General features: G+C 37.9%; 1 protein-coding gene across 9 annotated transcripts in view; it reads right to left on the reverse strand.

Moving 5' to 3' along the window:
- LOC119559607 (transcription-associated protein 1) overlaps positions 1-15,522 on the reverse strand; it is a 518,267-nt gene that overhangs the window by 424,327 nt on the left and 78,418 nt on the right. For all 9 annotated transcript variants that reach the window (XM_037872625.1, XM_037872623.1, XM_037872624.1 and 6 more), the window contains one exon: positions 8,023-8,113. In XM_037872625.1, coding sequence (XP_037728553.1) covers positions 8,023-8,113 — 91 coding nt within the window. The remainder of the gene's footprint in view (positions 1-8,022; positions 8,114-15,522) is intronic.

Here is a 15,522-nt window from a genome sequence, read left to right on the forward strand (position 1 = left end):
GTCGCCATTACACTCAGTGGTAAGTAACATCGAGAAATCACTTATCATTTTGGAGTATGCATTGGTCCTGGACATAAAAATCTCTTGCCATATTACCATATTTATTATATTATATTATATATTTATTTTCCATATTTTGCAGATTAGCTAAATGGTGACATCCCCGATGGGAAGCACATTCAGGTTTGACTTGTAAGTAAAGGCACCCCTCAAGAAGGTAACTCTGCCCCCTTCTGTGGAAGGGGTAGTGGAGTACGCAGACGATGTCGCTGTCACATTCAATAATAAGCATCCACAAACGTTCTGCGATCCCATGACCCGTAAATTGTGTAGGTTGCCAGAAAAGGATATACCAACTTTAAAAAATGTCAATACTCTGAAGATTTTGTGACAAGCACTTCATTAAGATTACAAATTATTAAACATGAATTTATTCTAAAACGAAAGCCGAAAGAGCAATGCCTGATACTTATTTTAAAACCAGAAAAGAAGTTAACTTCGGCATGCCGAAGTTTATATACCCTTGCAGTTATAATTATTTAATGTTAAAATACAAAAAATTATATTCCCAATAGTATAAGATAATATGTCAAAAAACACCGAAGCTATAATTTGTTTCATATTATTTTCCCACCAATTTTCCGATCGATCCTATGGCAGCTATATGATATAGTCGTCTGATTTTGATAAAATTAAATTCGAAATTCGGAACTAAATAAAAAATGTTATTTCCAAGCGTAGGAGGTTATATGTTAAAAACACCAAAGCTATAATTTGTTTCATATTTTTTTTCCATCAATTTTCCGAACGTTCCTATGGCAGCTATATGATATAGTTGTCAGATTTTTATAAAATTAAATTCGAAATTCAGAACTAATTAAAAAATGTTCCAAAAAATGTATTTCCAAGAGTAGGAGGTTATATGTTAAAAAACATTGAAGCTATAATTTGTTTTATATTATTTTCTTACCAATTTTCCGATCGTTCCTATGGCAGCTATATGATATAGTCGTCCGATTTTGAAAAAAATTAATTCGAAATTCAAAACTTATTAAAAAATGTTATTTCCAAGCCTAGGAGGTTATATGTTAAAAAACATCAAAGATATAATTAAAAAAAATTTTTTTTCGATTATTCCTATGGGAGCTATAAGGTATAGTTGTCCGATCCGGCTGGATCCGACTTATATACTACCTGTAAAAGATACAAGACTTTTGGGAAAGTTTCAGCCCAATACAGCGAAAGGCTGCTTTGTGTATAAGTGGAACCCGCCGAATCACCCTAAAATAAAGCGCTGAACGCGATTTTGAATCTTCCTAGTCTTTTCTTAGCAGGCATGGAGCTGGCGAAATCGGCAGCTGTTCGACTGAGGGACACTGGAACAATGGAAAACCAACTCATTTGGTCATAAAAGAATTCTTCAGCACGACAATATGATCCCTGGAAAAACGTATATGAGAATAACTTTTTACAACAGTAATAATGCTTGCTGTTTATTTTAAAACATTTTTTTAGCGGCAAAATTAAAAAGGCATTTAATAAAACAAAGATAATGATCTGAACATGTGCTGAGTTCTAGACCATTATGTTTATCATACCCGTTACTTCCAGAGTAAAAGGGTGTACTAGATTCGTCGAAAAGTATGTAACAGGTAGATGGATGCATTTCCGACCACATAAAGTATATATATTCTTGATCCGGATCACTAGCCGAGTCGATCTAGCCATGTCCGTCTGTCCGTCTGTCTGTCCGTCCGGATGAACGTTGAGATCTCGGAAACTACAAAAGCTTGAAAGTTGGGATTTGTTATGTAGATTCCTGAGCTTCTTGCGCAGCGCAAGTTTGTTTCAGCAGGGCGCTTTGCCACGCCTACTTTAACGCCCACAAACCGCTTACAAACTTCAAAAAATCGTATATATGACCGCGGATATCTCGGCAACTATCAAAGATAGAGAATTGGGATTTCAGTTTTTGATTTCGTAGCCTTGCGCTGCGTCAAGTTTGTTACGCGAATATGCCACGCCCACAAACTGTCCATACCTGTGGCGCCCACAATTTTCATGCTAGATAACTTAATGTATTAACTTAACTTAAATAACTTAAATGTATTAGTCTCGTCAATACCTATCGATTGATCCAAAATAAGTTTGCCACGCCCACAAACCGGACTTAAGTATGTCTAAAGGTATGCTGCATTTCTTGCACTTCCTTCGGATGAGAACTTAAATATATTATACATAATATATATATATATATATATATATGTATGTATATATATAATGTAGCATAAATAAATACGTAGTCGAAGGCCTCGTACCTAGAACTATACTCTCTATGTTAGTATTAGTTTTGTAAACTTTACTATGATCTTAACCTTTTCGACCCCAACTTTTTCCCTGTAGAACTAAAATTTTTATACCCGTTACTTGTAGAGTAAAAGGGTATACTAGATTCGTCGGAAAGAATGTAACAGGCAAAAGGAAACGTTTCCGACCCCATAAAGTATATATATTCTTCATGAGGATCACTAGCCGAGTCGATCTAGCCATGTCCGTCTGTCCGTCTGTCTGTCCGTCCGGATGAACGCTGAGATCTCGGAAACTATAAGAGCTAGGCTATTGAGATTTGGCGTGCAGATTCCTGAGCTTCTTACGCAGCGTAAGTTTGTTTCAGCAGAGTGCCACACCCACTCTAACGCCCATAAACCGCCCAAAGCTGTGGCTCCTAAAGTTTTGATGCTAGAATAAATTTTAACTGAAATGTATTGGTCTCGTCAATACCTATCGACTGATCCAAAAAAAACTTTGCCACGCCCACTCTAACGCCCATAACGTTTAAATCTGTCTACCACCGGTAAGTGGCGCATTTCAATCTCACTTTGCTGCTTGCATATCTCCATTTTCCTTTGGTTCCTTTAGCTGATTAACGGGTATCTGATATTCGAGGTACTCGACTATAGCGTTCTTCCTTGTTTTTTATTCTATTCGTTTTTTATTGGCCTGAGAAGTATTTGAGCAAAAATTTTAAGGCGCCACGCCAACTAGTTGCTTGTGAGCAACGTTGGGCACTGGTGGTAAACTAAAAGAAAAATCTTTAGCTGACAGTTAATTTCATTTATTTTAAAAATAAAAAATACTTAAGTATGGTAACTTATTAAACAGTTTTTATTGATGTTGCAGCAAGGGTGGACTTTACATTTATTTGCATTTCGACATTGGAGTACCTGTACCTGTCTTGCACAATCTGCAACGTCCTTTTTTAGCAAATACCACCCAATGTTATAATTTATCGTAACGCAGATAAGTTGCAGGATCGGGCTGAAACCTATATTTTTTGGGTTAATTCGAAGACACACTGCTTGATGGACCCCCAAGGACATGACTGAGCTTTCTCTTTGTGCATTTGATGGCCAACCTCTCTTTTTTTCGAACAAAGTAGAGTCAGTACATTGTAGCAGCTCATGAGCAACTTCCGTTTGAAATATACATATACTTTTGGTTCGTGTTTATCATTTGAAAATGCTTTCTGTACAGTAGCCATGAATTTGTCATTGATGTTTCCAAGCACAAATAAATAATTCTCAACTACCACTTTCTGGTTGACTTTGTACAACTCCATGAGCATGTCCGCTAATCGACTCCGCCCATACCCTTATTATACGAAGCTACAATCTCTTTTGGACTCCATCGTTTGCATATCCCAACTGGTTGATGGTCTTCACAAGAAGATAGAAGTTGAACTGACTTATTGTCAAACCATTTTACACATGCAAGATTTTTGTTAAATTCATATTCTGTATCAAAAGATCCTCTTCCACGATTTTTCAATTCTGCATCTGAAAGAAGTTGGCAATTGCTTATGCGATTTTTGCGGATAGTTCCAGTTGCAAATATGCCCATTTCCTTCAATGCAATCAAAAGACTAACTGACGTAAACCAATTGTCAAAATAATTTTTTTCATGACGCACGTCTATTCTGTTGAAAACAATTTCGTCAAATGATGTGCAAATTCGATTTTTTTTATCACATTATGAGTACACACATACAAGCACGGTTATGCCGAAGAATGAGCAGACAATAATAGAAGAAACGATTACCGTTACCCGTTAAACATTTGAAATTGCAACGCTGGGATCGAGTGGGTTAAATAAATAAATAAATAAATGAAGCATACTTTTATAATAATTTGATTATATAAATCTAAAAAGATAACCAGAAGAAAAAATAGATAATTTTGCTAGGTCGATTATTCAATAAACGTGGAAGAGGGAGCCTCCGAAAGTAGCAATTTTTAACGGTTCATTAATCTTAAAAGACATAATATTTCTTGTGTTCATTTTTTTTTGTGTTTTTTTCTCTTACTTAATCGTGTATGAAGATGGATTGAGTGCGTCTTCTAGTTATTTTTATACCCGTTACTCGTAGAGTAAAAGGGTATACTAGATTCGTCGGAAAGTATGTAACAGGCAGAAGGAAGCGTTTCCGACCCCATAAAGTATATATATTCTTGATCAGGATCACTAGCCGAGTCGATCTAGCCATGTCCGTCTGTCCGTCTGTCCGTCTGTCCGTATGAACGCTGAGATCTTGGAAACTATAAGAGCTACAATACTGGGATTAGGCATGCAGATTCCTGAGATTCCTGCGCAGCGCAAGTTTGTTTCAAAAGAGTGCCACGCCCACTCTAACGCCCACAAACCGCCCAAAACTGTGGCTCCTACAGTTTTGATGCTAGAACAAAAATTTTAACTGAAATGTATTGTTCTCATCAATACCTACCGACTGACCTAAAAAAAGTTTGCCACGCCCACTTTAACGCCCACAAACCGCCCACAAACTTCAAAAAATCGTAAATATGAACGCGGATATCTCGGAAAATATCAAAGATAGAGAAACGAGATTTCAGATTTAGATTCCGTAGGCTTGAGCGCAGCGCAAGTTTATTACGCGAATATGCCACGCCCACTCCAACGCCCACAAACCGCCCAAGTCTGTGGCAGCCTCGGGCCTGTTGAAAATTTTGTTGAATTGCTGAAAACTAGAGTTGTCGCTGTTCTCGACTAAAAGTAAGAGGATAACTCTGGTCACTTGTAAACATGTAGGAATTGCAATCGTATAAAATATGCAAGTAAAGGATATCTGATAGGAGGCGGTATTAGCAGTTATATTTGTTTAGTTTTTGGCTTATTTTCAGCATTTTCCTTAATTTTAAACATAATCTTTGGTAAACACATGTCTGACAATTTGACAATCTGACAAACAGCTGACATCTTAAAATTGAAAATTCAACAGGGAACTTTTAGGGTCGTTCCCTTAATTGCTGAAATTTTCTGTTGAATTTTTAACAATTCAGCAATTCAACAGTTTAGGGAATACCCAGATTATCTTATACTATACATTTTTTGTATTTTTATACCCGTTACTCGTAGAGTAAAAGGGTATACTAGATTCGTCGGAAAGTATGTAACAGGCAGAAGGAAGCGTTTCCGACCCCATAAAGTATATATATTCTTGATCAAGATCACCAGCCGAGTCGATCTAGCCATGTCCGTCTGTCCGGATGAACGCTGAGATCTCGGAAACTATTTCGAATTTAATTTTATCAAAATCGGACGACTTTATCATAGGAACGATCGGAAAATAATATGAAACAAATTATAGCTTCGGTGTTTTTTAACATATTACCTCTGTTTGGTCATCTCACTGTTTATTTTGTTTTCTATGGTCGTTGCGATGCCGACTATCGAAAGCTGCGAGCAGGGGCGTAGCACAGCTGATAATCGCTAATAAATTACCCCCTACAGGTCGGCAAGCAACGATCATACAGCAAAATACTAGATTAAAAATAATACTTAATTTCCATAAAATACTAACTCTAGATAAAAGGTAATTGGGAGAAGATCTGGAGAAAAGGAGTTTGTAACATTGTTGAAGAAGAAAAGCTCTTGGAATAAACGCACAATTTACACAGATGACGGCTAAGCAATGTTTTGAATAAAACCAGTAAGTTCGCGAAGTTGCATATTTACTCCTGCTCCCTGAGCAAACACTTCTAACTATCCTAGGGAAGAAATTACAGATTTTTGGCCAAAAAATTAACTTTCTTGCCCAGTGTGCAGCGCCCAAACTAATACCCAAGATTAAGTGTTCAATGGTATATTTATATTTGATTATTTGGAAAAGCTCTGCAAGTAACGATTATTTTATTCGGCTAATTGTAGAGAAAAACAAGGAAGAACGCTATAGTCGAGTACCTCGACTATCAGATACCCGTTACTCAGGTAAAGGGACCAAAGGAAAATGGAGATATGCAAGCAGCAAATGCGCCACCTACCGGCGGTAGACAGATTTAAGCGTTGTGGGCGTTAGAGTGGGCGTGCCAAAGTTTTTTTTAAATCAATCGATAGGTATTGACGAGACCAATACATTTAAGTTAAAATTTTTTATCTAGCACGAAAATTGTGGGCGCTACAGGCTTGGGCGGTTTGTGGGCGTTAGAGTGGACGTGGCAAACTTTTTTTTAGATCAATCGATAGGTATTGACAAGACCAATACATTCAGTTAAAATTTTTTATCTAGCATGAAAATTGTGGGCGCCACAGATTTGGGCGGTTTGTGGGCGTTAGAGTGGGCGTGGCATATTCGCGTAACAAACTTGCGCTGCGCTCAAGCCTACGGAATCTAAATCTGAAATCCCGTTTCTCCATCTTTGATATTTTCCGAGATATCCGCGTTCATATTTACGATTTTTTGAAGTTTGTGGGCGGTTTGTGGGCGTTAAAGTGGGCGTGGCAAACTTTTTTTTAGGTCAATCGGTAGGTATTGATGAGAACAACACATTTCAGTTAAAATTTTTGTTCTAGCATCAAAACTGTAGGAGCCACAGTTTTGGGCGGTTTGTGGGCGTTAGAGTGGGCGTGGCACTCTTCTGAAACAAACTTGCGCTGCGCAGGAATCTCAGGAATCTGCATGCCTAATCCCAGTATTGTAGCTCTTATAGTTTCCGAGATCTCAGCGTTCATACGGACAGACGGACAGACGGACATGGCTAGATCGACTCGGCTAGTGATCCTGATCAAGAATATATATACTTTATGGGGTCGGAAACGCTTCCTTCTGCCTGTTACATACTTTTCGACGAATCTAGTATACCCTTTTACTCTACGAGTAACGGGTATAATAACCTTTTACAGAAATAATTATTATTGATTTCGGCGGCAACATAGCCCTTATATTAACGTATTACGTAAAAAAAACTATTTCATGGGTCAAATCGCCAATCCAACGGGGCCAACCCATTTAATTAATATATGAATCAATTTGACACAAGTTTTTGTGTGTGTAGAGAAGAAGAAAGGAAAATACCGAGCGACTAGTATGACATTCAAGACTCATTCCATTGAAACGTTTTTTAAACGTTTATAAAAACAAGAAAGGAAGTTAACTTCGGCAAGCCGAAGTTTGTATACCCTTGCAGTTATAAGATATAATCAATGTTAGTAGCACCATGTTATATTTTTAAGGATTGTTGCTAGCTTCAGTGATATTTGTGTAAAATTAAATTCGTAATGCTGAAAAGTTGAAATATTTTATATCCCTGAGTAAAAGAAAATACGATCAAAATCGACAAAGCACAATTTTTTTTTTAAATAATTATTTCATTAATTCTCTGACCGTTTCTTTAACAGCTATATGTTAGAGTCGTCCGATTTTTATTAAATTTAATCTGAAAATCGTAAAAATACAAAAATGATTTTCCCAGTAGTATAAGATAATATAAGAAATAACACCGAAGCTATGGTTTGTTTCATATTATTTTCCCACCAATTTCCCGATCGTTCCTATGACAGCTTTATGATATAGTCGTCCGATTTTGATAAAATTAAATACGAAACTCAGAACTAATTAAAAAACGTTATTTCCAAGCGTAGGAGGTTATATGTTAAACAAGGAAGAACGCTATAGTCGAGTACCTCGACTATCAGATAACCGTGCAAGGGTATAATAATAACATGAATTACCTGAAATATTCGGACAATATACGCCAAAAATGACAATGTTTTAATTTGTGCACCCATGAAATCTACAAAAATTTCTTTCTGTGGTGAGTTCCTGCAAAGAGAAATGGAATACGAATTAGACATTAGACAACAAACATTGAACAAGAATGAAAGTTGACTTCGGTATGCTGATAGTATAAAACCTTTGTAAAGGGTTATTTTATTAATAAGCCCTTATTCTAAAGTTATTACGAAATATTTATTTGCATTTTTCAAATAATACGGTTATTTCATTCTCACACTGATTTGCATAAGGTGTTTTGACCATCACTATCGTTGCATTACAGAAAATATCTTTGTGGGCGACAGTCGTAGTTACGAAGCGCACCAGAAGGATGTGCGAAGGCGACTTCTATATATACACGAAGAAATTAAAATCTACTGTACCGCTTGTTTCGAGTGATATATTAATCAAAAGGTATTGCAAAAACTAAAAGGATTACTTACCAAGACTTAAAAAAAACAATTGGTTTGGGAGATTTGGCGGTGAAAGTGTAAAAGGGATAGTTTAGAAAATTTGATCTGTTGGAGCCGTTGGGAAAGAATACCCTTCGCTATTAAGCTACTTATATTGTGACTTAAAACGCGTCGAATGACACCTCAACTGTCAAAATCGGATGCTCCGTTCAAAGGTAATACGCAAAACCAGATTTGTGGGACTTCCATAAATGAAAATTTTATTTTGTTTGTCAGTTTGTCCCAAAATGTTATTTTAGAGTCCTTAAAACTCTAGACGATGCTACCACTTTTGGAAAAGCAAGCTAATTTGGCGAGAAAACAGCTATAAATAGCTACATTTTGTACACCCGTAACTTGTGAACTACTAAAGCTACAGGCTTGTGCTATATGTTGTTAGAAGGGTGTTTTGAAATGTTCTGTACGCCTTTCTGAAATGATTTGTCTAAATACCAAAAACGACTCTAACGATTACAAATTAAATGTTAAGGTATATAGCCCTTGAGATTCCTTTTGATATACGAAACATTGTTGTTAAAAGTCTCGTTTCTCAGAACATCTAATACTGCCTGAGCATTGACCTTTTTTAGTGCGTATCCAAACACTTTGAAGGTCCTGGAAATTTAAGATGATGTAAAACAACTTAGTCCGAGAATCTTTAGTTTTACCACTTTTAGAAAATCTCGCTAGTTTGGCAGAAAATAAGATATAAATCGCTATATTTAGTAACCCCGTAACTTGTATACTACTAAAGCTACAGGCTTGTGCTATATATCGTAAAAAGGAATTAAAAAATAATACTTTAATACCTTTCAATTAATACCTTTAATTCCTTCTCCATTCCAATTAATTCCTTCTCTGCGTTAAAAGCTTTTGACAAAAACTAAAATGCACTCTTTTTAAACATCACTGTGGACGGCAGATCACTTTGTGACAAATCCCACTGCACCACTGCTGTGATGGTCCGATCATAACTAGTGGTACAACAATCAAAAGATATTGCAAAACTTAAACTGTAACAATTTAAATTCGTTTGGGAAAAAGATCGGTGCAAAGTGTAATAGCAAATTTCTGCTGCTATTCAATATGCTTAGGTTTAGCTGTAAGATTTTGATGAGCGTGCCGAAAGTAAAATAATTAATAAATTGTATTTATTTAGTAGATCGTATAATACATTTTCGAAACAAAAGTTGATATCAGAACTTTTGTTTGCCGAAGGTGCTATCGTCACTAGATTTTTATCTCGTTAAGAGGTGTTTTTGTTTGTATCAATTATAATTGTTTTAATACATTTGAGATACATTTTTAATAAATACTTAAAAACAAAAATTGGAAAAATATCAATCTCAAAATATTATTGCTGACACTCCAAAAAAAATGACCCATCGGGTCGTCATCAAACCTGTTGACAGGAAATCTGAAAATTAAAGTTTGTATGAGTTTATATCAAAACTTCTGTTTAAACGATCGAATTTAAAAAATTTACGTTCGCGGAGATTTTACGAAGAATTTGTGATTCACTTTTTTCGTTTTTTGTACTCTTGCAGAGGGTCACTCAGAAGTGACCAAACACAGTGAAGAAATCGTTTCTGACCTCATAAAGTATATATAATTAAACAAAACAGCTCTTAACGAGGTTAACAACTAGTGACGGCCGCAGATTTTCATATACTGTAAGGACCTTTTCTTGGGCTGTGATAGAATTCAGTTCGGCCAGGGTCCTCTACAGTTAAATTTGTAGAAACACTGTTGGAGGTGATCCGGAGTCTAGTACGGCACAGAGATAGCGGCTCGGACCATCAGGATTTTCCCTGAGGGCGTCCTAATACTACTGTGGGGACTGTCCGTGTCCCGCACCCTTTGCTCGTGACGGTCAGGCAGCGCAGAGAAAACGGCTCGGAGGCGCAACACGGTAGCTTGGCCGACACGACTTGACGCACAGGAAAGCGGCAAGGCCCGAATGAGAGAGAGAAAAGATCGGTGAAAGTGATCTTTTCCCCACACTTTTTTGCAGTCAGTCAGGCGTTCGTATTGCGCAGAAAAAACGGCTGCACGACTTAGCTCACCGAGAAATCCCGCAAGACCCGATAGAGAGAGAGAGAGAGCGAAGGTGGGGGACCGAAAGCGATCCTTTCTCAGCGCTCCTCATGGACTTAGAGAAAACGGCTCGGAGACGCAACACGGTCACCTAGCTGACACGAGACACCGCTCAAAGCTCACCGCTCACCGCTCTCCGATATATTCACTCGGATCTCTTAACATTCCCACTTAAGATGGCTATTCCAATATTCTAACTTACTTGGGAGACCCTTCCCGACTTGCCTTCACCGTGTCCTTTCGCTTCTTGTCTGTGTGGTCCGCCCACCACCGCTGCCGCCAAAGAATGAGAATGAGCTTCCTTGATCGCTGTTCCATGTGAGTTCGGCTTGCGCTTTACAGCCCGGCTTGCCCTTAACATCCCAATTTGCGCTTTACAACCAGTGATAAGTTATCGATACTATCGGCACTCGCCCCGACTAATCAGCTGACTGATCTTGCTGACCGACACTAGCGAGCCTGGCGCGCGCATATTTAAAAATAGATTGACTTAGATTTTAAGCTTAAATATATGTATATTTTCTGTAGTGAGATCTGCATTGCTAACGTTTTCAGTGGCTGACACTCAAAGAGTTTTTTTTACATATGTAATGTGAGGCGCCTTAAGCGTCCTCACAATACCTTTGAAAGTATTAAGGTACTTACATGTTGTTCGTATCCAAGGATGCTTAACATGACCAACACCCAACAAATCAAGCAGTAGTCAAGTTGGGGACAGTACCAGAACCATAAATCAACGTCTCACTAACTCACCGTACGTCTCAACGGCACACTCACCCGCTAAGCGGTTAACATATTCTGCAGTGTTAGCCGACCCAACTACGCAAACTGTTTGCATACTAAAAATTCACTGACCTATTCTTGCATACAACTCGTGTCACATTTCATTACACTTAACTTCCATCTTCAAGTAGCTCATTTGGGTCAAAAAAAAGTGTCTTATAATTTCATACCTATCGTTCTTATTTTATTTAAAGGCAATTCAATTTTTATTTTCAAAGAGAACTGAGTTTTTGTCTTTGAGCCGATTAAGCAATTTTTTCGAGTTTGTACGATATGTGCATCCGACTTACAAGTCGTCCACAATTCATATTTTTCATCTGCTTAGCAAAGTAAAACTGTGAACGTCTCGGACGTTTTAAAATGTTTTTTAATTTTTTTTTTAAGTGCCGCTTAAACTTACAATTTTAGAAGAGAAAAGAAGGTAACGTACATACAGAGCTTAATTATTTTTAGAAAACTAAAAAATAATCACAGAAATCTTCAGATTATGTTCCATTTCAATTTACCACCCTATATGTTTACCGAAATCGAAGTATAACGGTCCTTGTATTATTTTGAAATAAATTATCGTTTCTATGACAGGAAAATGATAAAGTCGTCCGATTTTTAAAAAATTTTATTCGAAATTCTGAAATAATAGAATGATATTGCCAAGAGTAGAAGTTAATATGTTAAAAACACCAAAGTTGTATTGTTTTAGATAAAAAATTTTTTTTTATCATTTCTATGGGAGCTATAGGATATAGTTGTCTGATCCGGCTCGTTCGGACTTACATATATACTACCTGCCCTAGAAATAAAACTTTTGGGAAGGTTTCTTCCCGATAGCTTTAATACTGAGAGACTAGTTTGCGTAGAAACGGACAGACGGAAAGACGGACTTGACTAGATCGAATCGTCTAGTGATGCTGATCAAGAATCTATACAAAAATCTCTCACAAGCAAAGATGAGTGAGCAGGGGCATTATCGTGATGCAAAAGCCATGAATTGTTTTTCCACAATTCTGGACGTTTCTTTCGTATTGCTTCTCGCAAACGGCGCTAAACTTCCAGATAATACTGTTTATTAACCGTACGACCATATGGTAAGAACTCCTGATGCACCACGCCATGGTAATCGAAGAATACAGTGATCAAAACTTTGACATTTGATCGAACTTGGCGTGCTTTTTTCGGTCTTGGCTCACCTGGGCTCTTCCATTGTGACGATTGGGCTTTGGTTTCGATATCATAAACATATACCCATGATTCGTCACCAGTTATGACCCTTTTGAGTAAATCTGGGTCGTCGTTGACGTCATCCAACAGCTCTTGAGCGATGCTCATGCGACGGTTCTTTTGGTCAAAATTCAGCAATTTTGGAACAAACTTCGCTGACACACGACTCATGCCCAAAACGTTTGAAAAAATTTCATGGCACGAGCCAAGCGATATACCGACATCTTCAGCAACTTCTCTGATAGTGATTCGGCGATTTTCCAAAACAAGTTTCTTCACTGCTTGAACGTTTTCATCAGTTGTTGACGTGCTTGGGCGTCCAGAGCGAGGCTCGTCATTGGCATCTTCCCGGCCATCTTGGAAGAGTTTGTACCACTTGTAAACATTTTTTTTACTCAGAACAGTTTCACCGTATGCCACTGTCAACATTTCAAGTGTTTCGGAGCACTTAATTTTATTTTTTACACAAAATTTGATGCAAATCCTTTGATCCATATTTTTCGATAGCAAAAAATCGCTGAGCACGCACAACAACTTGTTACCTTTACGCCTCTCACAACTAAACAAAAAAGGGGATTCAATTGAAACTTGGTACAGATGTTAGGGAAGAGTGTACCAACATAACAAAACAAAAAAATCGATAACCGAAAATATGATGCCCGCGAAATTTGAAAAGTCACCTTACTTTTTGAACACACCTCGTATACTTTATGGAGTCTGAAACGTCTCCTTCAAACTTCTGACTGAAATCATTATACACTCTGCAAGGGTATTAAAATGAAAACTCTTGTTGTACAGCTCTTCAAAGTAACGCAAAAAAGGTTGTTCAACGGTAGCCACGATGCCGTCCAAACGTGTGATCGGAATTCGTAAAGAAAAAAACAATATTTTAATCCAGATCAGTGGTGGTTAGCACAAGCAGAAAATACAACGTCATGTTGGAATCTGTTTGTGTAAGTGATTTGCTCTGCAAAACTGGTCGAAGTACGAGTGTCGGCCACTGTTCTATCCCTTCAGTTCCGGAGTCAGCTCGTAGATATACGGTGGTAGATATACAAAGGGATTACAGATTTGAATGTATTTCCCCCAACCCCTCCCTATGCACTTTGACTGAAAATATTTGTATTTTATTCCGCCTGAAAAGCTGAGGTCCTAAAATGCCCGTTACTCGTTGAAAGGTATTGTAAATTTAAATAAATCAACCTTTTCAGTTGAGTTCTACATTATAACTAAATTTATTCTTCCACGTCCCTGCTTTGGAACCTAAAATGAAATTTTTGCTCTGGTCTTATCTGGGCCCACTCAAAGTCCGCGTTTGTATGCCTTAGGAGGAGGGTTATCTTTTGTCGCCCGCGCAGGGATCCTTGGTGCAGCGTGAGAAACATGTTTGCTAATTTTATTTGGTTAGGCTCAAGTGGTTGGCGTTTAAAGATAACAAGTGCTAACACCGCTCCCTTGTAGGGTTTAAGTTACATATCATTAAATATGGCTCCAGATCGATTTACATACTAATACATGCCATGCGCCGCGCTCATAAAATACTATACTTTATTATTATTAGTGTTTCTCTGAACACTCGTTCAGTAAAAGGCTATATTGTATATATAATATAAAAGGGTATATATACTTTATGAAGTTTATATGTTCTTGGTGAGGATCCGTCTGTCCGTATAGACATTGGAATCACGGAAACTAGAAAATCTAGATACTTGGGATTACGAGTAGACATACACACATAAAAGAATTGTTTCGTAAAATTGACCAATATTATAGTAAACAAGTAAACTATCAGATACCTGTTACTCAGCTAAAGGGACTAAAGGGAAATGGAGATATGCAAGCAGCAAAGCGAGATTGAAATGCGCCACCTACCGGCGGTAGACAGATTTAAGCGATATGGGTGTGGATCAATTGATAGGTATTGATGAGACCAATACATTTCAGTTAAAATTTTGTATCTAGCATGAAAATTGTGGGCGCCACAGGTTTGGGCGTTTTGTGGGCGTTAGAGTGGGGGTGGCATATTCGCGTAACAAACTTGCGCTGCGTACAAGGCTAGGGAATCTAAATCTGAGATCCCAATTCTCTATCTTTGATAGTTTCCGAAATATCCGCGTTCATACTTACGATTTTTTTATGTTTGTGGGTGTTAAAGTGGGAGTGGCAAACTTTTTTATGGGTCAATCGATAGGTATTGATGGGAACAATACATTTCAGTGAAAATTTTATTCTAACATCAAATCTGTAGGAGCCACAGTTTTGGGCGGTTTGTGGGCGTTAGAGCGGGCGTGGCAGCGTGCTGAAACAAACTTGCACAGCGCAGGAATCTCAGGAATCTACATGCCTAATCCCAGTATAGTAGCTTTTATAGTTTCCGAGATCTCAGCGTTCATCCGGACAGACGGACAAGGCTAGATCGACTCGGCTAGTGATCCTGATCAAGAATATATATACTTTATGGGGTCGGAAACGCTTCCTTCTGTCTGTTACTTACTTTCGGACGAATCTAGTATACCTTTTTACTCTACGAGTAACGGGTATAACAATCGCCAACCATAGAATTTTTAATTTCACCCATTGTTGGGGTGGGGTGGCTCGATCGCTGAAATTGGATGAAATCCCATGAAAAATGATACTTTGCGTTTTTTCGCGACGTGCGTGGCTGTTTATTGAGACACTTGGAAAATATAACTGCTTTGTCCTGCCTTAACTGAAGCGCTCCAGAGCGGACCGGGGACTTAGGGAAGAGATGTACAGCGGAGAATAGTACGAGCGCGCGAGATATAAACATTACCTGTCGCTCGACACTGCCTCCAGAAACTAAACGCCATTCTGGCGTGAGCATTCTTCTTTTCGATGGTGGGTATAGATCTTCCGGAGAGATTTGTAGCTTTGGGTTCTCGACGG

The sequence above is a fragment of the Drosophila subpulchrella genome, unplaced genomic scaffold (genome assembly GCF_014743375.2).
Source record: "Drosophila subpulchrella strain 33 F10 #4 breed RU33 unplaced genomic scaffold, RU_Dsub_v1.1 Primary Assembly Seq26, whole genome shotgun sequence".
Taxonomy (NCBI): domain Eukaryota; kingdom Metazoa; phylum Arthropoda; class Insecta; order Diptera; family Drosophilidae; genus Drosophila; species Drosophila subpulchrella.